The sequence below is a fragment of the Prionailurus bengalensis genome, chromosome A2 (genome assembly GCF_016509475.1).
Source record: "Prionailurus bengalensis isolate Pbe53 chromosome A2, Fcat_Pben_1.1_paternal_pri, whole genome shotgun sequence".
Taxonomy (NCBI): Eukaryota; Metazoa; Chordata; class Mammalia; order Carnivora; family Felidae; genus Prionailurus; species Prionailurus bengalensis.
In genome coordinates, this window is record NC_057348.1 from 42,556,212 (window position 1) to 42,579,390 (window position 23,179).

Below are 23,179 nucleotides of genomic sequence, written 5' to 3' on the forward strand. Positions count from 1 at the left end.
AATGAAGATTCCTGGGCCCAGCTCCGTCAGTAAGCCAGAGAGACAGGGCCCAGAAACAAATCCTCATTGTTAATATCTACTTCTAAAAGAATGTTTATGATCATGGTCAAGGATGCCCTTTGAGAACTGGCATCAGAGGGAAGGGAGAGAGTGTTTATGGTAGGGAATATATGTGCAGGAAGCTGCATTTGAAGCAGAACTGGAAGGGCTGCTGAGATGTGGACAATTGGGTGTGGAGACCCGGGCCTGGAGAGAAAGAAAGAGGGCTGGCAATGTGCCTCAGGGAGAAAATTGAGTGGACAAAGCCACGATCTGCACTCTCCTTACCTTAATTTTTTTTTATTGTTAATTAGATGTTCCGGATCCACCAGAAAACCTACACTTGTCTGAAAGACAGAACAGGAGTGTTCGGCTGACATGGGACGCTGGAAATGATCACAATAGCCGTATTAGTGGTAGGGAATACTATGTTGGGGTAACTATGTTCCTGAAGCTCCTGAGTCACAGTTAATATCAAGGCCATTTTTTTTTTTTTACCACAGTTCTAGATTATCCTTCTTAAAATATTTTTTCAAACTTTTTTATGTTTATTTACTTATTTATTTTGAGAGAGAGAGAGAGAGAGCATGCACGTGCACAAACTGAGGAGGGGCAGAGAGAGGGAGAGAGAGAATCCCAAGCAGGGTTCTCACTGTCAGTGTAGGGTCCAACCCAGGGCTGGAACCCACGAACTGTGAAATCATGATATGAGCTCGAATCAAGAGTCAGGTGCTCAACAGACTGAGCCACCTAGGCTCCCCATCCTTTCAGACTTTTTATATTGTATGTAAGTGTTATTATAACTTAAACATACTAACTCCATTCTAATTTTTACTTTTTCTTATGCTTCTACTGCCAGAATACATTGTTGAATTTGAAGGAAACAAGGAAGAACCTGGAAGATGGGAGGAACTGACTAGAGTCCAAGGAAAAGAAACAACAGTCATATTATCTTTGGCTCCATATGTGAGATATCAGTTCAGGGTCATAGCCGTGAATGAAGTAGGGAGAAGCCAACCTAGCCAGCCATCAGATCATCATGAAACACCTCCAGCAGGTATGTGAGTTCTCACGTCAGGTTTTGAAATATTTTGAAAATATTTTGAATATTTCAAAATAAAATATTTCAAAATATCATCAGTTTCAAAATATTTTAGTTTTGTCCCATCTTTCAATATATGAAACAACAAATTGATACTATGGTGTAGGGTTTTAGATTTCTCCTAACAGACAGCTTGAAAAGTTCTGTGAACTAACAGCACACAAATATCCAAAGTACATCATATTAAAAAGTAGTATATGCATGTTTGATAGAGAGCAGGAAATTACAAGGAGGTATATGAGCAAACATTACTTTGAATTATCTGTGATAGGTAAGTATCTTGTTAAAATCAGGTATCAAGTATGTTATAAACTGAATTTCAGTATATAGAAAATCAGCTTTCTCCCTTTATATTCCTTTTTATTTAAATTTTCTGAAATAAAACAGTTGATTCATTGTAGTCACCTTGTTAACATTTTCTTCTAATGTTTATTTTTGAGGGAGAGAGAGAAAGAGAGGGAGAGAGCATGAGCACAAGTGGGTGAGGAGCAAAGAGAAAGGGGAACAGAGGATCCAAAGTGGGCTCTGAGGTGACAGCAGAGAGCCTGATGTAGGGCTAGATCCCACGAACCATGAAATCATGACCTGACCCAAAGTCAGACACTTAACCGCCTGAGCCACCCAGGTGCCCCAACACTTGAAAATATCTAGGACTGCTTGAGTGGTCATTAACAGTGACATTATTATTTTTTCCCCTGGGCAAAATAAATACGCGAGGGTATAACTTCCTTTTTGGATTGAGGAAAAGCAAGAAGAGATAGTAACTGAATCACACATACGTGTGTGATTTAAGTGTAAGCAAGAAGAGATAGTAACTGAATCACACATACGTGTGTGATTTAAGTGATTTGGCACTAAAACTACACTTAGCCCTTTCTTATGAAATAGAATCATCTGAATATATTTCATGGTCACATTACCTGCTCTTTCCTATTTGTTGTCCCTAACACTGGGCTGTTGAAATTAAGACATGGTGTTTGTCTGTTAAGATGGAAATATTCACAGCACACATTACTAACAGTAATTCTAATAGGAAAATGAAAGGTTTAAAATTAAAATGTATATTTAAAAAGTAGGTTTAACATTTGGGGATACCTGGGTGGCTCAGTCAGTTGAGCATCCGACTGTTGATTTCAACTCAGGTCATGCTTTGAGGGTCATGGTATTGAGGCCCGTATCAGGCTCTGTGCTGAGCATGGAGATTAAGATTCTCTTAATCTTAATCTGATTAAGATTCTCTCTCTCTCTCTATCAAATAATTTTTTTAAAGTAGGTTTAAGAATTTTAAAAAAGCAAGTTGAAAAATTTAAAGAGCAGGTTTAAAATGAAGATACCTAAAATGAACCGTCTACTTTCTATTAAATAATAATTATATTACTTCAAGTGTATGATTTTACCCCTTTAAATAAAAATATATATTAAATTTTTTTAATATTTATTTATTTTTGAGACAGAGAGAGACAGAGCATGAGCGGAGGAGGGTAGAGAGAGGGAGGGAGACACAGAATCCAAAGCAGACCCCAGGCTCTGAGCTGTCAGCACAGAGCCCGATGCGGGGCTTGAACCCACAAGCCATGAGATCATGACCTGAGCTGAAGTTGGATGCTCAACCGACTGAGCCACCCAGGCGTCCCAAATAAAATATATATTTAAAAGCTGCCTTATGTGAGCTCATGGATAGGTTAACTAATCTTACAATGATAATCATTTTACAATATATACATATAAATATAAAATGTGTATCTATGTATTTGATACATATATGTATATATATACATACATACACACTTATGAAATCATTACACTCTATACCTTAAACTTACACAATGTTACATGTCAATTACATAAAGCTGGGGGAAAAAACTGCCTTAAGTCTTTTTACAGACTTGGCCAGATAGAAATAAACAAATACAGTCAAAGTTATTTAAAATTGTTTTTAGCTGGAGGAGGGATGACAGGCTGATTTACCTATGGACCATAAAATTGGAAAGTGTAATTTTAATACTTATAATTTTTCAGCTCCAGACAAGAATCCACAAAACATAAGGGTTCAAGCCTCTCAACCCAAGGAAATGATTATAAAATGGGAGGTATGTATTCTTCAATGTGTTATACACTACTTTGTGTTCTTTTTTTTTTCTTCTTTCCTTTAGATCTGCATGCTACGTGTAAGGATAGAAAAATATTTTTTAAGAACAAAGATATAAGATTTGTATATTTGATAAATGTATTCAATTTGTATATTTTACAGATCTTTGTGATTAGAATATTATTAGAATGTTAAACAGTGGTAAATTATGTAAAGTTTATAAAGGTTGATATAATTGTGATCAATTATAAAAATTGTCAGATTTTTTAGTATTTTTACAACTAGTATTCTCAATCCTTTCATGTAAAAAATATACTCAAAAATTTTCACTAAATTTTAGTACATGGTCTAATAAACATTAGGAATATCTAAAGGATGGCCGCCAAATAATACCCACTACTTATTAAGCACGATCAAGCTTTTTGTATAGCTTGATCTAATTCTGAGAACAACCTTGTCATTTACAGTTTTGTCTAGATATAGGAGCTGAAGTCAGGGTGATTGGCACTAGACATCAACAAACCTAGGGTATCAGCGTAGGTATCTGTGGACTTTAAACTGCACTTTTTGCCCCTTTATATATCTCTATTAAAGGTTATGAAGTAGACTTTCGTCTTTGAATTTGGCATGAAATTTCACATCTGCTCAGATGACTTTTTTTTGAATGTCATTTCTAAATTTCTTCTTAGTGGGTAATTCCCCCCCCCCCCTTTTTTGGACATATTCATGAACAAGTAATTTAACCTACTTGAAAGTAGATTACCAAACATTGTGATTTTAATAATAGACCTCCAACATTAAATTCACTGAATTGTATGTAAATGTAGAACATTCTTGCATGTATGCCAGAATATACTATTTTATTTCTAAACCTCTTTCCAGATACGATTTTGCGAAGGGTTTTAGGATGTATGAACCTTAGTTTGATGTTTTTTAGTCAATATTTTTATATTAACACTAACCCATTATTCCCATTTCAGTGCAATTAAAGTTTGCGAATTTGAAATTTGAAGACAAATGGTAATACACAGAATCTAAATATATCCAAGAATATTATTTCTTTCCTTGAATTTGTGGTCATACATATTTGCTACTACATTGTCTTGATAATTACTTAATTTATAATCTGAAATTATGTTAATATCTTATTCTTGTAGAGTCTCTGTCCTTTTCTCTCTTAAGTTTCATAGAAATTTCCGTCAGACAGATGTTATAAGTGGTTAGATGAAAACAATAGCATGTAATGATCAGGCCGGTTCCTCAGAGAAACACCATGGTATACCAGTATCAGCTCATTAGTCGTCCGCACTCCTGAAGGGCCACCGCAGCTCGATGCTATCAGCTGTATGTTTCATACAGAGAAGCTGGGACTCTCATTTTAATGACCTTACCCAGATGCCCTGCGCTGAGTCAGTGATGAAAAGAGGGCCCGACCCCCACCCCTGCTTTTGCCCTTCCCGTCTGCTATCTTCGTTGGGGGCCTCTTTGAGAATTTGCTGTGGTTTTGTTGCCAGTTGTCTGAAAGCCAAATACAGAATATTCCTCCGGCTTCTTCCGGAGTCCAGGCACCCAGTTTGGTGGCAGTTTATTTTAAAATTTGCCAGAGAGCTTTATCAAATGTAACAATTTTCCTTGGAGCAAAACATGTGTAAATTGAATACTTTTATTTGTGCACATTTATTGTTGGTAGAGGCTGAAGGAACCGTAATTCCAGATTGCAGTATGAAACTAGAAGCTTGTGGCCTGATTCATCTGGGCACTGCTAGAGCCCCTGGTGAATTTATATCCTGATGGTAGGAAAAATTACCTCGGTGCAAAACTTTGAATGCAAAGTATAGACAGTGACTGAAATCTCAGAAGGGTTTTGTTTTGTTTTGATTTTTTTTTCCCCTCATAACTAATTTAAGGAATCACCTTGGAGTCCGTGTAACTTGAAATTGTTTTGCTGATATAGCACTCCTTTCAACCTAATTCCAGCCAATCCATCTAAAGAGTATTTTAGTAAATTGGACTGAGTCAAGAAGCTTTGCACATTCTGTAAGAAAACACTACATACCACATTACTGAATCGCTCGTCTATACCCACAAAATTACTGTTTATTTAAGTGAACCTTACACTCTAGGACTAAAGTCACATTTTTATGTATTCTATATAACAGATTCGTTTAAATGCATATTCCCATTTTTGGAATGAAATAGGTGGTTTAAATCACTTTAACTTTTTTTAATTAAAGTAATGCTTGATTAAAAATGAGAGTGGAAATAACCAATTTCCTATACGAGAAATTCCTCCACTAAATTTTCTTTTACAGCAAAATATAGTGGAAGCTGGTAATGGGAGGGGAGCACTTTGTCTTAACGAAATAGTCAATAAGCTAGAGAGTTATTTTATTATAGAGAAGAGCTATATCTTCTAGGCGCTAACGTGTAAACATGCATATTATCCAGAAATAAGGATTTACTCAATCTCTCTCTTCTCTTGAAAAGCAGATGGAGAAGGATGGATGGGGTCAGGTGGAAAGAGTTCTGACTGAAAATTCATGGGAGATCTCTTTCACAATCATGCAGTTCGTGATCATGCCCTTTTTATATCTCCTAGTTCTTTGGTCATGAAATAGTAGAGGAAAATTTAGGCAAAAGCAAAAGTCCTCTGTGGAATTTCTTAGTAAATCCTTTCATATACGAACAGTGAAACTTAACCACAAGGGCATAATCAAGGCATCTAAATTGTGGCTCCTTACTACTTAGGTAGGTGAAGGACTAACTTTCAAACTTAGAGAAAGACAAAAATTTTCCTAAGCGTTTCTAAGCCTGGGGGAGGTTTACGATCTTCCAAGACCCGATCCCTCTATTGCAATGTTTCCTAGGCCATTTAGGGTGAATTGCCGCCGTCTCTGACTCAGCATATCTGTGATCACACTAGATGAGTCTTACCTTTTGTCTTAGCCTTTGAAATCCATGGAACAGAATGGACCAGGACTAGAGTACAGAGTGACATGGAAGCCACAGGGAGCCCCCGTGGAGTGGGAAGAAGAGACGGTCACAAACCACACCTTGCGCGTGATGACGCCTACTGTCTACGCTCCTTATGATGTCCAGGTCCAAGCCGTCAATCACCTTGGCTCTGGCCCTGAACCTCAGTCAGTGATTCTGTATTCTGGGGAAGACTGTAAGTGATACACCTGAAACCGCCAAGCACCTCTTTCATGTATATTGCATTTCTATTGATGAACATTTTTGAGCAACTACTGCATGCAAAGAGGATATACCAGCTGTGGGAGATTAACAGAAATATAACACTTGGTTCCTACTTGAGAGTTGACTGTAGGATAGCTGATCACTATAGAGTGGTAAGGAAGTATGTTAAAAGTTTTAATTTTATTCAACTTCCCAGTAAACCCATTTCTATATTAAAATCGGACGAGTAATCATCACTGTAATTAGTTGATTAGTATAACTGTCATATGGTTTCCAGTGACATTTGTCCTTACTTATCAAAGACTTCCTAACAACCATCTGCTGCCGTGCACTGGCCTCACTCACTTGTACGTCTGGAATCTTCCTCATGCAGATGAGATGCAAACTGAGACTTGTATATAGAATCACACACACACAGTTTTGAGGTACTACTGATATGCTCATATCATTAAATACTTAGACCATAATAACAAATATGTTATTGAAAAAAGGAAAGATGCTCTATTTCGTGTCATTAAGGCGTTACTCTCATTATTCTTCCAGTGTCCAGAGTAATATTTTGATCCAACAATGGAAGGTTGAGAATGTGAAATGACTTAACTCCTTATCTGCCTGCTACCTAAATTCTTCTACCCGAGTACACCAGAAACATCACTGTGAACTAAGATATTATTTATCTTGGCTACTCTGCATTTGGCTTATTCTTCTATACTTAGTTCTCTATAGAATGGGGATAATACTACTACTTTATTGCATTGTTTTCAGGATTATGTGAGCCAATCCAACATTGTCTACACTTAGCATATGCTCGGTTAGCTTTTGTTCCCAAAAGATTGATCAAATTGTCAAGTAATTTTAGTTACATTGTTTAGTTCACCTGCCTCTAAAAGCGAGATACCCACAGAGTATTTCACTGGCCACTGTTTCTAGTAGCATTGCCCCTGCCTGGAGAGCTGCATTTCTCCTAGAAACCTATTAGGGCTCTGAAACTCCTGCGAGTTGAGAAACTCTCTTGGTTCCATTTGGAATTGATTTCCTAAGAGTGCTTTGCTCAGATTAAGCATTATGAAAAATCACCTTTTGAAAAGTCACATTTAAAGGTTATTAAAAACTCATGATTCTTATTTGCTTAACAGATCCTGATACAGCTCCAGTGATCCATGGTGTGGACGTTATAAACAGCACCTTAGTTAAAGTTTCCTGGTCAACAATTCCAAAGGACAGAGTCCATGGACATCTAAAAGGATATCAGGTTTTTATTATAGATTTTCTTCTTGTTGATGAATAAATATCTTAAATGCAAATAAGAACTGATCTCAGAAGAAGCTACAGGAGCATCTGCCACCATGGCCAAAATGTTAAAGCATTCCTATTTCCATTGCAGATAAATTGGTGGAAAACAAAAAGTCTGTTGGATGGAAGAACACATCCCAAAGAAGTAAACATTCTGAGGTTTTCAGGACAAAGAAACTATGGAATGGTTCCTTCTCTAGATGCCTTTAGTGAATTTCATTTAACAGTCTTAGCCTATAATTCCAAAGGAGCTGGTCCAGAGAGTGAGCCTTATATATTTCAGACACCAGAAGGAGGTAAGAATAACAGTGGACAATAATGCCAACAATGGGAATTATGCCATGGGCAAATTAAACATTTCCTTCCTTACTAGTAGTTAATTAATATGTACTTCATATGAGTTAGCTTCTCACTTTCTATAAAAAACTGTAATCTAGTGGATATTAAAAAAAAGAAATTTACCAATTTATAAGTGTCTCTTCTTGATCTTCTGTTTTCTAGTACCTGAACAACCAGCTTTTCTGAAGGTTATCAAAGTTGATAAAGACACTGCTACTTTAACCTGGGGACTACCTAAGAAACTGAATGGAAACTTAACTGGCTATCTATTACAGTATCAGATAAGTAAGCAGAAATTTGAATTGGGTCCACCTATTAATATTTCATTATTGGTTGAGTATTTGCTTTGCTATGCTGAGAATCTAATGATGGTGGTTTGTAAGCTGGCATACTACCTTAACAGCAAAGGGGTTTGTAAATTGGCTTGCAGACCAAATCCAGCCTGCTGCCTGTTTTCAGAAACAGACCATACATGTCCACTCATTTACATTTGTCAGTAACTGCTTTCTCACTACAGTGGCCAAATTGAGTAGCTGTGACAGAGATTACATGGCTCACAAAGGCTGAAATATTTACAATATAGTTCTTTTCAGAAAGGTTTACCAATCCCTGATTCAGAGGAAAAGTCAGTAGGTACCAGAGGATATATATTTAATATTTATGCATAAGAAGCATTGAGAATTAAGAAACATGCCAAAGAAAAGCATTAGTAAATGAGGTAACAGAGATTCAGAGCACATGTAACTTCCACCCTGCACTTCTTTTGTCTCCAACACATGCTTCTGGCCTCAACCTTAAATGTTACTTCTTTTGTAGAAACCTCTGTGGATAGCCCGCTGGTATAGGCACATTGTATTGTGAGCCTTGAAGAGTTTTTTTGCCTCATTACTCAGACTGGGCTCTGCCCTTGTGCTGCTGTGACATTTGGTTGAAAATACGCTTATACAAAATCAGGTTATTTTTAATCATAGTGCCTTCCATGTGTAACAGTCTTTACATCTAAGCATCATCTCAAAGTGGAAATTAGGGAACTGAGGTCATAGAAAATTTTAGATTTTGAGGACATGAATTCCATACCCGAAACCCTAGGACTGTGCTGCTTGCAAAAGCCATCTTGATGATGGTCTCAATGAGATATTCTGTGTCCAGGTAGTTCAAAGCTTGTAGCAATCCAGGTCACGTATGAGTTTTAGCTCCTAAGGCCTGTTCTGAGTTGGGCCATATAGTTATATAGATACAGGCATAATCCCAGTAGAGGTAGCATGTTAGCATTTTTTGAGTGTTTGCTAAGTAGCAGGATCAGTACCAAGTGCTCTCCCCATATTTTTTCATTAAAATGGAAAGTATATGAGGGATATATTTTCACTGTTTTGTGGATGTCAGAATTGAGGCATGCAGAGTTCACCTAACTAGAGCCATGTAGTAAAGTAAGTATTAAGCAGGATTCCAGCCTAAATCTGTCTGATTCTCCATGCTGAGCTCTTAAGCCTACAGTATTCTATGAACTGGTTTTCAAATATATAGACAGCACTGAAGAAATACTTGAAGACTTTTAAACTGTTTGTTTGGTAAAGGTATGATTTATGTATCTGAAGAGTAAAGAAATTCAACATTAATTTCAACCTTTGTGTTGATTTGTATGTAAGATTTAAATTTTTTTAAAAAAACAAGTTCGTAGAGAAAAGGCTGGAATGTTAACAACTGCAGTGATTATCATACTCCTTGATATATGGATTTTTAACCAAATGACATAATTGTACACTTACTTTGCTTTCTGTTAAGGTATTGAAATATTTTGGATAACTTCTCTCTTTCCGTTGCTTTGTATGTTCTAAATAGTCATCGATTGTGTGTATGAGAGCTCTCTATATACTTCTCTAAATTTGTAGATTGATTACTGTAGTTTTTCAATGGACTTTGTGGTATTTTATAGGAATGCTCTCAAATATGTAAAGAGTGATTTTTTTTTTCTAATTTCCAACATGTGGATCTTTGTTTTTCTTGTTCATTGATCTAATTGCACTATATAAACCAAGAAAGGCATTTTTATGTCGAGTGTGTGTGTTTGTGTGTGTGTGTGTGTGTGCATGTATATATATGTATATTTTTTTAACCTATGTGATATGTTGGACTAGCATCAAAAGGATTTATTCTAGCCCTTCCCTTGCTACTAATGGCTGCACAATTTTGGGATATGTTTCGTTTCTTGGACTATTTTTATGGTAATCCCATTTATGGTAGTATCATAAATCCCATGGTCTTGCTGGTCCAAATTGTTTGAAAGATGCTGTCTAATAATTCATCTTTTTCTGATTAGCACTTGGCATAGTTCTTAGTATATAGTAGGTATCTAATACTATATAATTTATTAATCACTTTATTGATTCTGCATATAATGAGGACTTATTTGGTGTCTCATATTAAACCAGAAGCCATGGGAGACAACAAATCATTGGGGCACCTGAGTCATTATAATGACTAAATCATTAGTCAGCTGAGCATCTGACTTCGGCTCAGGTCATGATCTCACAGATCGTGGGTGCAAGCCCCATGTCGGGCTCTGAGCTGTCAGCACAGAGCTCGGAGCCTGCTTCAGATTCTGTATCTCCCTCTTTCTCTACCCTTGCCCTGGTCATACTCTGTGTTTCTCTCTCTCTCAAAAATAAATAAACATTAAAAAAATTTTTTTTAATTAAAAAAATGAATTTGGACAAAACATTGTCCAAATTATTCTGCTAAAAGATTAAAAGCGCTTACGTGAAAGATTCAATGAATATATAATATGGGAGGAAAGTCCATCATTTTTAATAGGTATAATGACAGTGGAGTGATTTGCTCCAGTGTGACAGAGTGATCAAGAACGTGGGCTCTGGAGTGGAAAGACTGTGGTTTGGATTCAAATCTTGGTTTGCCAGTTACTAGCTCTGGATTGAGGTAAGGTGTTTATTCTTGCTAGACCTCAATTTTCCCATGTATGATATTGTAATAATAATTATGTCCACATCATAGAATTGAGTAAGTTGCTGGCCATTAATCATTAAGGTAGTGCCTTGCATACCACAAGTGTATACAAAATCAAAAATAAGGGACAACACAAGTTGAAATGTTAAGAGTATGAAATCTAAGGTATTGCTATTCATGTTTATTTCTTTAGTAAATGACACCTATGAACTTGGAGAACTAAATGATATCAACATTACCACTCCATCAAAGCCCAGCTGGCGTCTCTCAAACCTCAATTCGACTACCAAGTACAAATTCTACTTGAGGGCTTGCACTTCAAAGGGCTGTGGAAAACCAATCACAGAGGAAGGCTCCACATTAGGAGAAGGGAGTAAGTGCAAGAGGTTCCTGCATGCTGTTTTTTAAATTGCTCTGAAGGGAACATACCATGCTATCCCTTGTGAATTAGAAATGATTGTGGTCTCAATCTGTTTGACCTTTTGTTTTCCACTGATACAGATACAAAATTTATTTCTCTTGTGTGTAAAGTTCACATTGACTCAATTTATGGATTTCTACACAACAGCAGGAAACTATAGCCTCAGTGTATATAAGGTCAGGGACTATAATTTTACTTAATTAAAATAGGAGTATGTAAATCCATGAAGTTATTCATAAGGTTAGTAGAGGGATATTTTTCTTTCGGAAATTTTTCATAACGAAAAAATGTTGCCTCTTGTCCTGGTAGACATTTTGTAACAATGATCTAATACATTTAACTTCCATGTCTTGACTCATATATATATATATATATATATATATACATACATACATACACACACGCGTGCGCGCGCGCACACACACACGTATATATATTGATTCATGTATCAATTTAATTTAACTGTTTACTGGTTGATGTCAAATACTGGCTTGGAAATGACCCATCAATCTCTGGTTTCATGTGTGTAAGTCTGCGAATTCAGTTGCACTTTTCTGGTTTGTTTTGTTTTGTTTTTTCCAACTCAGACCCATTTTCCTTCCCAAATTGTTTCAGCAATTATAATTTTAGCAGTGTTTTTGCTAAGCTTAAAAGGAGAGAAATTAAGAAGTTAGGGCCAAAAAATGGAAATGAAACAGAGGAACTGCTGCACAGATATAAGTTAAAAAAGAGGGCTTTGTATAGGATTCAAGTTGATGAGACCTAGAAGGATATTTGAGGAAGACAAGAAGGAAAAGGAGATGGCAGGAAGGGAAATATAATCATTTGTTTATTTTCTACTGTATGTTAGCCATTGCTCTGGATGCTTTTCCAAATTTTAGATCAGAAAAGAAAGGTAGATTCAATAGAAAAAGGCAATAGCAATGGGAAAGACTAAATTGTAACTTATAAAGTATGTCTATTATTTTAAAATATATCCAAGTGTATATGAATCACTGTAAAATCACTGTGTATGAATGGTTATGCTGTGATCTTTATTATCTGTTTCTCCTTATTGTTCCTACTGTATTTACACAGTGAAGGGTTTATGTTTTCCTCGGATACCCTAAATACTCAAAGCTCCCTTTTATGGGAAAAGTGTATGTATTCAAATAGTTTCTCCCAAGAAACCCACAAATTATTCCCATGAACAAATGAGACACCATGTTGAATGAAGAACTCAAAAGAGAGATTTAAAAATGATAATTGAGGGGCACCTGGGTGTCTCAGTCAGTTGAGCCTCTGACTTTGGCTCAGGTCATGATCTCTTAGTTGACAAGTTAGAGCCCCGTGTTGGGCTCTGTGCTGACAGCTTAGCCTGGAGCCTGCTTCAGATTCTTTGTCTCCCTCTCTCTCTCTGCCCCTGACCTGCTCATGCTCTGTCTCTGTCTGTCTCAAAAATAAATAAACATTAAAAAAATTTTTTTAAATGGTAATTGAAAACTTTTTAGTAACAAAAAGGATCTCATTTCTCAAGAGGTCAAACTGGCATCAAGTGTTCCATACAAAGAAAAGAAGTCAGAATAGTAGTAATCTAAATGTGCAACTTCCATATTTTTCAAAACAGAGTTTGAGGCATGGAGAGGGTTGCTATTTTGTTAGAATCAAGACCATAATATGCAGGAGAAATGCTAATCCCATCATTGCTAATTTGCAGCAGGTAAGAAAAAATTCACAAAATCCTCTTAGAAGAGTTATAGTCACCATATGCATATATGGAATTATTTAGAGAATTTGGGTTTGGTCACTTTCATGGTTGAAAATGTTTTCAGCTAATGGAAAATGCTCTTGGTATGATTTTATAAATGATGTGGCATCTTCTTTGCAAATTAAAGATGTAGCTAATGTGCTTGAGTATCTTACAACATATTTCTTCACTGCCCTATGTCTCAGTAATTTGAAAATGTTCCTTACTAGTATGTTTGTGTTCTTTTTCAGGATTCTGCATTTTCAGCTACTGCCCCTTCCCCAGTTGACACTGATTTCTCTTCTATAGGCATATCTTGCCATATTTACAGGAAAGAAACTATAATCTCTTTTTGCCACTGGATTTCAGCCTGATCTCTGAAAAAGGAAACATACATATATATTTCCACTGAGCAGATAAAGCTTGATATCACAACACTCTAAAAATAACTTTTGTGCAAATTAGAATCTATTTCTATGTATCTTTCTTCTTGCTCTGCCTAGATAGCACATTTTAAGGTCATCTGGCATTTGTTCAGAGAATGGGATTTGATACAAAAGCATTTTTTTTTCTGATTATTTTCTGGTTGTCACTCTGATTTTCAGGTGGCTCACATTCCATAGTCTAAGAGGGGAAAGAGCTATTCAGAAATATTTGTGTCTTTATTGGCTTGAACAAAACACTTGCTTTGCTCTATTTTTCAAAAGCTTGCACTACTTAATATTATACTAATATTTCTGTTTTTCAAAGTCAAGATTAATTGCGTTCTATTTCAGTGGTGCTCAATCTTAAAGGCTTTGCTCAACTAATATAATTAGCCTTACTTCTCGCATGGTGACATTTTTTAATGAAGCCCTTTTGTTACCAGTAACTATATCATCAATGTGTATTCAATGGTTAAAAGTTATAACCAAATTTTAATGTGTGACATATACCCATTTGAAACAGGGTTTCATAACTTTTAATATTCTCAACATGGATTACAGTATTTTATCTCCAGTGTAAATTATTAACACTTTCTGGTTTACGTTTATTATGTTGAGTTGATTCTTAGCAAAACTGTGGATCAAATATAAAGATATTTTGCATATTTTGTTGCAACTTCAGGAATCAAATGTACCTTTAATTACACTTGACTCATATTTTTAACTTCTGTAGGATTCTACAATTAATATATTGCCCTACTCATGTTTCTTTTTTTTAAGTATTAATGTCTTACAATATTTTAAAAATCCCAGTGCATTTCATTTAAATGTACCTAAAACCTGTACTTTATGTACCTATAAAACTGCTTATGTGTCTGCAAATTTCAAGTATATAATATATGACCATGTTATGATGCTATTCCATCAGTACTGATGGAGAAGAACAAAGCAAATATATATATATATGTGTGTGTGTGTGTGTGTGTGTGTGTGTTTACACACACACACATATAATTATAATGCCATTTGTTTTCAAAACCAAGCCAAAATGGCCATGTTCAGTTTGCTGCTAGGTCTGAGAAAGTTCATGATGCACAAAGTGACATTGTATAATTTTTTGAAATCTGTGTTTGGTTTTGAACCATTCATATAGTGCCATTTCATCAACAAGTACATCATCTTTAAAGGACATGAAATAAGTTCATTTCATTTACTCAATTTCAGTGTATTAAGAAAGAAAAGCTTGAAATGTTGATGTTCTTTATCTCCTGATAATTCAAAAACTCTCAGAAATAAGTGCTATAAATGGCTCTCCTCTCAAATAACAGGATTTTTTTTTAACTTTTTTTTTTTACTTTTCATGTCCTGTTTTTCAACAATTACAATTTATATGATTTAACTCTGTGCATTTCTTAGGTAAAAGTATCGGGAAGATATCAGAAGGAGTAAATCTTACTCAAAAGACTCACCCGGTAGAGGTATTTGAGCCTGGAGCTGAACATATAGTTCGCCTCTTGACTAAGAATTGGGTTGATAACAATAGCATTTTTGAAGATGTAATTGAGACCAGAGGGAGAGGTGAGACATGAGATTGTATTTGGGGCAATTTTAGACAATAAATCTATGTTTTGTAGATTTTTAAATTTTACCTACTTCCTGTATTAAAGATAAAAATGTGGAGTACATTAGCTATAAAGATAATAGTTTCAATTTGTTTTAGCATACCATTTTTAAATTATCAAAATGAAGAATGTTCCACAAAGTTCCAACATATTCCTTATCATTTTTACCAGAGTAGTTGACTAAAAATACCTCCTGCCAATTAACACATGTTGATAACAAAAACTAAAAAGAAAAACAAAACAACATAAGCCCCACAGAAACTCCCTGGCGATCTGCATATAACCAAGCCAGCTTATGCTTTTGCTTGCTTGTGCTGCTGTGTATTTCACTTGATCTGCCTCCACTATCCCTTTTTGGTTTTCATCCTCTGAGTCAAATGTAGCTTGAGAGGGCTCTTTCTAAATAAAGACTGCAGTGATTTATCAGTATTCTTCCAGTGAAATGTCCTTTAAATCACATTGCCTCAAGGGTCAATGAAAGGAAAAATAAAACGGATGCTATTTTGTATGTTTAAAAAATATGTTTCATATTCCCACAAGGGGCATAATCCCAAAGCCTGTTTCTGGTGTTCAATGTGTGATTTCTCTTTGTACAACAGAATATGCTGGTTTATATGATGACATCTCCACTCAAGGCTGGTTTATTGGATTGATGTGTGCGATTGCTCTTCTCACACTAATCCTGTTAACTGTTTGCTTTGTGAAGAGGAACAGAGGTGGAAAGTATTCAGGTAAAGCTGTTTCTTAATATCCTATGAAGTTATTAAATAGTATTTTCTAGGAGGCATTCTTCTGACACATCTTTTGTTTTTTAAGTTACACATTTAAGTCAAATTTATGTTAGCACATTAGATATGCAGTGTACTGAAAGGAAAAAAAATATCCTAAATTAAGTAACCAAAGGATATATGGTCCAGAATATTATTTTCAGATGGTTACTTGTTTTCTACTTTCTAGTATTTAGATAGTCTCTAAGGAAGCTTATCATATTTCCAAGCTTCTACTTTCTGTCTATAAAGTATCAGAGATGTTGAGAACACTAATCACTACGCCACACACATACAGTTTGTCTTAAGAGGAAAGGACCCATTTATAGCAAGCCTTGCCACATATTTATGGTGCAGAGAATGCATGCACTAGCATATTCTAACAGTTGTGACTCCGTCAGCCAGCTTTGTTAGAGTTAACCATGGCTGGGAATGCTTTTCTTATGACCATGACATATATTGAATACACTGGCTCCTGCATTAATGTACATAAAACATAAATAAAAACCGTCATAATTAAATAATGGTTGGCTTTAATTCAACTTTCAAATATATTTGATCTTTTTCAGATATCCATATTGTGTTGTTGCTCTTATTAGCATTCAAGATGCTTTTACATAACAGGAAAGATTTAGATCTTCCTCCTATTAGTTTGATGATGTTCAGATTAGTGAGAAGTTCTTTTATTGGCTTATGATTCATCTAGCAAATATTTATTGGGAACCAATATGTATATTTAACATTCAAACAAACAAAAGCATAATTTCTAAATTTTTACAAAATGTATGCGTGGAGGGGTGCCTGGGTGGCTAAGTCGGTTAAATGGCCGACTTCAGCTCAGGTCATGATCTCACGGTCCGTGAGTTCGAGCCCTGCCTTGGGCTCTGTGCTGATAGCTCGGAGCCTGGAGCCTGCTTCTGTCTCTCTGTCTCCCTCTCTCTCTGCCCCTCCCCCATTCGCACTCTGTCTCTCTCTGCCTTTCAAAAAAAAAATGAATAAATGTTAAAAAAAATTTTTTTTAAATGTATGTGTGGGAATTTATGTAATTATCCATCTCATTTTTTTCCCTGTGAACCCTGAATTATTATGAAGTAGATTTTCAATAATTAATGAATGTCTGAGTTAGTTAATTGGAAATTTTAAAGAGATAGAATATCCTCTTCTGAGTATCCCCAACAAATAGTCTCTTGTAAAGTGTGGCCCTATCCAAATTTTAGAGAATGATGGAAAAGAAAAAAAAAAAAAGTCAGCATTTCACATTGCAGGATGGGTAAAAGAATCTTTTAGGTCTCTGCAGGTAGAAGTACAAGATGCCATGAAGGATTTTTGTTTGAGTTTTCCTAGTTGTCCTGTGTCCCACTACTTAGAATAAATCAAATTTAAAATGTCACTGTAGATAGATCTGAATATTCTGATTATTTGAGGCAATTATGAATATGAGTGAGAAGAGGACGGTCAAAGGTTGACTCTTGACTCAATTTAGTGACATAGATCTGGTATGATCCCATGGCATCTTCAAAAATTTTGGTTAGTACAATGTAGATCTAGTAATTTGGTCTTCCCTAAGAAACCGTAACTAAGTTTTACTCTTCCAGTAAGACTCATTGCCCACATAATACTGAATAGCCACACGATGGTCTGCAACAGGCTGTAATTCTGATGACAAATCAGGAGAATCCAGGAACTCCTTTTCCTTTTTTGCTTAAACAAAGAGGTAACTGATGGGTTGTAGATACAACCACAAAAAACAAACAAACAAACAAACAAACAAACAAACAAAGCCTTGACTCCCTAGTATCTAAGAACTGGAGTAGTGCTTCTTACTGATGTTCCATCTTTAACTACATTATTAATATGTCTTTAAAAATTATTTGTATTACTTCCCCCTCTATTTGTGTTTTAGTGAAAGAAAAGGAAGATCTGCATCCAGATCCAGAAGTTCAGTCAGTAAAAGATGAAACCTTTGGCGAATACAGGTAAACAGTGTCCTTTCTCAAAATGTATTAAAACATGCACTCATGAGGTTATAAGCTTAAAAATACAAAAACAAACAAGTATTTCTTATTAAAATAAAGCTTATACTACTATCTTGTAGTGCCTTTTTAAAGAATAGTTTGTAGGAGCATCTGGGTGGCTCAGTCAATTAAGGGTCCATTTCTTGATTTCCACTCAAATCATAATCTCACAGTTCGTGAGATCAAGCCCTGTGTTAGGCTCTGTGCTGACAGTGTGGAGTCTGGTTGGGGTTCTGTCTCTCTGTGACTTCTCTGCACCCATACGTTCTGTCTCTCGACATAAATGAACACTTTAAAAAAAGCAATGGTTTGTAAAAATAGGATCTACTTGAGTGATAGTAACCAAACTTCTGGGTGCACGGGTGGGTGTAACTGCAATCTAGGTAGATGTGAGTGTTAGAAGACTTTTCTTAAAGCTCTGTGTGCAATGCAAACGATACCATTTTCATTTAGAGTGATTATCTATTTGGAGTTTCTAAAACATGTTGAAGTCTCTAGCATGACCATTACAAACCCAGGTTGTATTCAGTTTATGTCCATAAACATGTATTCTGTATACCTTTATTTACTTACAAAGGTGAGTAAGTTACACATCCTGTCCTCTAGATGAACCCAGTCTGCAGAGGAAAAACTTACCTATGCAAATTACTGTAATTAAGTAAAGAGAATAAGAGAGCGTAGAGAAAAGAAGAGCAGCTCTGTCAGCCCTGGAGGGATGCTGATAAAGGATCATCCAAAAGAGATAAGATAGGTTTTATAGATGAAATGGGTTGTGTTACTATTAACAACTGGGTAGAGCATGGCCAAACTTAAGACAAAAACGTGTATGGGGTGCCTGTGTGGCTCGGTTGGGTTCAGCATCTGATTCAGCTCAGGTCGCAATCCCAGGGTTGTGGGGTCGAACCCTGCATCTGACTCCATGCTGAACATGGAGTCTGCTTAAGATTCTCTTTCCCTCTGTCCCTCTCTCCTTCTCTTGCTCTCTTTCTCTCTCTCTTAAAAAAATAAAAAAAAATTAAAAAAAAAGCGTGCCAGACCTGGGAGGAATTGCAGGATATCCGAATGAGGGAGGGAGTTCTTGAGATTGTGTTAAACTTCTCATTCTGCTGTTTTTGGTCACCATCTTCCTCTTTCCACCACCCTCCCCATTTCTTAGCCATTTGTATTTGAGATGGCATTGTTTTCCATCAGGTCCTTTGTGTACTGCAGCCAAGAGTTGCAAAGCCCAGGCTTATGTGGCCTTTATCACACAGGAGGCCAGAATTCACATCAGAAAAGAGACTTGATTGACTCTAACTGGCCCATCCCTGGATCCATTTCAGTGAAATGGAGCAATGTGATTAGCTGACCTGGGTTAACCATGTACATCTGAGCCTCCTTATAGGCTCTATGCTAATTTTTCTTTTGTCCACTTATCAAAAGCTCTTTTTATATTTTTACATTTCTTGATTACTCACTTCAACTTCTTTACAGAATAAGGATCATTAAAGGGAGAAGAAGGAAGGAAAGAGGGGAGAGAGAAAAGTAGAGAGAGATGGAGGGACGGAGGGAGAGAGAGAGAGGGAAACTTGAAACTTCACAAATTTAAAAATTGTGACTCAGGGGCGCCTGGGTGGCGCAGTTGGTTAAGCGTCCGACTTCAGCCAGGTCACGATCTTGCGGTCCGTGAGTTCGAGCCCCGCGTCGGGCTCTGGGCTGATGGCTCAGAGCCTGGAGCCTGTTTCCGATTCTGTGTCTCCCTCTCTCTCTGCCCCTCCCCCGTTCATGCTCTGTCTCTCTCTGTCCCAAAAATAAATAAACGTTGAAAAAAAAAATTAAAAAAAAAATTGTGACTCAGATTCCATGAGGCAAGAATCATTAGGAGCCTATGGAAATTGTTTAAAATATATTTGAAATACAGATCTTACTGGTTCAGTTTTATAGGGAAGAAAAAAGCTATGATAATGTCTTGCTCAAAAACTCATTCCTCCATACTTTGCTGCCTGATAAAGCCATCCACTTCACTGTTTAAACTGGCATCCCATTAACAAAATTATTTATTAATATTTTAATTAAATCTACTTAATCTCTTAATGTTTTCCATCATCTTCTCCCAAAACATGTTCATCCGGAAAATTATCTAGTCTCCAAGCCATCCCAGGAGACAGTTTTACTGGATGCTGTTCTTGCTCATGACATGACTTGTCATCCTTCTGGCTTCTAGGTGATAGTTTCTGCACCACTTGCTGCCCGGTCCCTAAGCTCATGCCACATTTTTGTTTTTGTTTTGTGACTATAAGCATCCTGATTCTGGAGCCAATTACTGTATGAGTCAGGAGAGCCTGGGTAATTCTCGTTTTCTTTCTCAAGTTGTGTGTCCCACACATTTGGCTCTGGTCATCTTGATCATTTAGGAGCACTGCCTGGTAGATGAGCATCCAGGATCACCACAGCAGTGGAAATAGAACACAACAAACTGAGCGCCGGCACTGAAGTGACACATGCCGCCTTTGCTCACTCTTCTTGGGTGAAAGCAAGTCACATGGAAATGTATAACTCAGAAAGGTCAGGAAGGTGCCACCTTGCCCTGCTCTAAGACAGCCGAGAGATGGACCTATCTGATGAACAACACTGATTGCCAAAAATTATAAAGTGCTAATCATATTCTAATTATAGAGTTTTTTCCAAATTCTTCCTTTTTAAAATTTTATAAGATCATTTAACTTAGTATCCAGCATTGTAGTGTGATAGTAGTTAGTACTTAAACAAGATCTTGATCCAGAAATTTAGAATACCGTATCACTTTATAGACATTTATAGACATTTTAGTAATAAATTTAGGATACTATAAGTGTTTATGTTCTAAAAGTGCCAGCCATGTAAAAGAAAAAAAAATTTCAACCAACTTGAATTTATCAACTGTATTAAAGAAAGTTCTCTGGTTACCAGAAACAGACTTTGATTGATTAACCCAATTAAAAGAGAAAATTTTGGAAGGATACAGAATAAAAGGTAAACACAAGAGATCAAGATTTGATGACTGGGAGTTCGAAAAGTTCAGGAAATCAAAGGGAATAACATTATCGTCTATGTACATCAACAGATTGAATGTCTGACTGTCTCAAAACTCCCATTTTTAAAGTGTTGTGGATAAAGAAGTATTGTGGATAATAGAAAATACTTTCTCAGTTCCTCAGAATGACCCAAATAGGTTATGACTTTTTAAACATTTATTTGAGAAAGGGCCATTTAGGGTTTGTGTGTCCGCAATGTTGATGTGAATGTTTTGAAAATTGTAAGACATATTAGCACATATGCACGAGTTTTGCTTTATGTGAATATCTTATATTAGATTTTGCTGAATTGTCTTTTATTTTGTAGCGACAGTGATGAAAAACCTCTCAAAGGAAGCCTTCGATCGCTTAACAGGGATATGCAGGCCACAGAAAGTGCTGACAGCTTAGTCCAGTATGGAGAAGGAGATCACGGTCTGTTCAGTGAAGACGGATCCTTCATTGGCGCTTACGCTGGATCTAAGGAGAAAGGATCTGTTGAAAGCAATGGCAGTTCCACAGCGACATTTCCACTCCGGGCGTAAATGTACCACATGTACAAATCAGTGGTTTCGTATCAACTTTCCATATTTATCTGTTCAAGGGAGCAAGAACTTTCACATAGGAATAGAAACGTATTGGCTTAAGATTTCATCCAGAATTTGAACATCTTGCAGTCATGTCGAGAAAATAGCACTGCCTTGAAAAAGTAAACTACCAAGCACTCCAGGCCTGTATTGTTTGTTTTGTTTTGTTTTGTTTTTCAGGTGCTGAAAATTCAGAACACAAAACAAATCCTGTACTTAGATTCACCTCAACTGAATCCAAAGTATCCATTCAGTGTACTCCATTTTTGCCTGGTTTTACTGGTCATTGTGTTTGCATTGTTGTTGCTACCTTGTGGTTTTTCCTCTGTGTGCACATTTGTATTCAGTCTCTGAGAACTGTCTTAGTGACTTTGCTTCACGACAGGTAAAAAGATGGGAAGCAAACCGGTTATTTAAAATGTAAAGAGGAATATGAATGTCTTATTAAAATGGTTCATTGAATATATACAGTCTAAATCTATTATTTAAATTTTTTGTAGCAGGAGTCCTAGATAAACAATCAAGTCGTATTTATTGAGCGCCTAACTGTTTGCCCAGAGATGGTCATGTTTAAACAGAATTCTAATTTTTTCAGTTTCAACACGAATTTTTTGGGTATATCACTTATGACATCTAGAACCATCTTTGTTTTTTGTTCTTTTCTTGGACTAAATTCAGCTGAAAAGGAAGTGGTGGTCAGAAGGTTATCTTATGAAAGAACAGGCCAAGGTTTCCGGGCTGCTGGCGTCTCCTAGCTATATCTATTTAATATCTTCATTTCTAAATTGACCACTTTGACCTTTTTTCTATGTTTATATAATGGTATGCTTGCATCTATTTCATGAATGCATTGTACATATTATGTTAATATTTACACAATTAAAAATACAGATGTGTTTTATTTTGAAGTGAGAAAAAGAACATTAACAGGCATGTTTGTACAGCTAAAGTATATAGTAAGATAACATTTTGCATCATTCCACAGCTACAACCAACAACATGAGGTTCCAAAACTGAAGACTTTGTATAAAGCATTTGGGTTTTGTTCTTATATTGCTTTTTCCTACAGTCTCAAAATAAAATATCATATAAATATTGAGGGAAATGTTTTCATATTTTTCAAAATAAGTTTTTATTGTTGAGTATATTCCTACCCCAGCCCCCAAAAGAAAAACTGTTTACAGTAGATATTTCTATATAGAGGTTTGCTTTTCACATTTTAAACATCCTTAAGGTGGGATCTCTGTTCCTCTGTCAAAGTCAGCACAAATTCAGGAAATTCATTTTCTGGCATGTGGGCCACTAGTCCTTCTAAAATTGTACATGGAAATGGTTTAAAAATATTATGAAGGACTGTGCATGCGTGCCAGTAAAATCTGGTGTTCAACTTCTCACTTTATGGAAATATTTTTTAACCCTACCATGAAATTCTTAATTATGTTTAAGTGAAAGTGACTCACAGATTTTCCTTTATTTTTTTAACTGTAGCTATGGCCATACCTTGTGAAATCTTGACTTTGATTTATGCAGCCCACTGTATTTCTGGTGGACCGAAATTAGGGA

General features: G+C 36.1%; 1 protein-coding gene across 9 annotated transcripts in view; it reads left to right on the top strand.

Annotated features, from left to right (window-relative positions):
* Positions 1 to 22,715, top strand: part of CHL1 (cell adhesion molecule L1 like) — a 201,240-nt gene extending 178,525 nt beyond the window's left edge. For 7 of the 9 annotated variants that reach the window (XM_043587948.1, XM_043587953.1, XM_043587954.1 and 4 more), the window contains 12 exons: positions 354 to 455; positions 899 to 1,096; positions 3,161 to 3,231; positions 6,177 to 6,399; positions 7,565 to 7,680; positions 7,813 to 8,017; positions 8,223 to 8,345; positions 11,215 to 11,394; positions 15,010 to 15,171; positions 15,815 to 15,946; positions 17,886 to 17,958; positions 21,358 to 22,715. In XM_043587948.1, coding sequence (XP_043443883.1) covers positions 354 to 455; positions 899 to 1,096; positions 3,161 to 3,231; positions 6,177 to 6,399; positions 7,565 to 7,680; positions 7,813 to 8,017; positions 8,223 to 8,345; positions 11,215 to 11,394; positions 15,010 to 15,171; positions 15,815 to 15,946; positions 17,886 to 17,958; positions 21,358 to 21,574 — 1,802 coding nt within the window. In that variant the 3' untranslated portion in view covers positions 21,575 to 22,715. The remainder of the gene's footprint in view (positions 1 to 353; positions 456 to 898; positions 1,097 to 3,160; positions 3,232 to 6,176; positions 6,400 to 7,564; positions 7,681 to 7,812; positions 8,018 to 8,222; positions 8,346 to 11,214; positions 11,395 to 15,009; positions 15,172 to 15,814; positions 15,947 to 17,885; positions 17,959 to 21,357) is intronic. The other 2 variants (XM_043587956.1, XM_043587955.1) reach the window with 1 other exon arrangement.
* Positions 22,716 to 23,179: the final 464 nt, after the last annotated feature.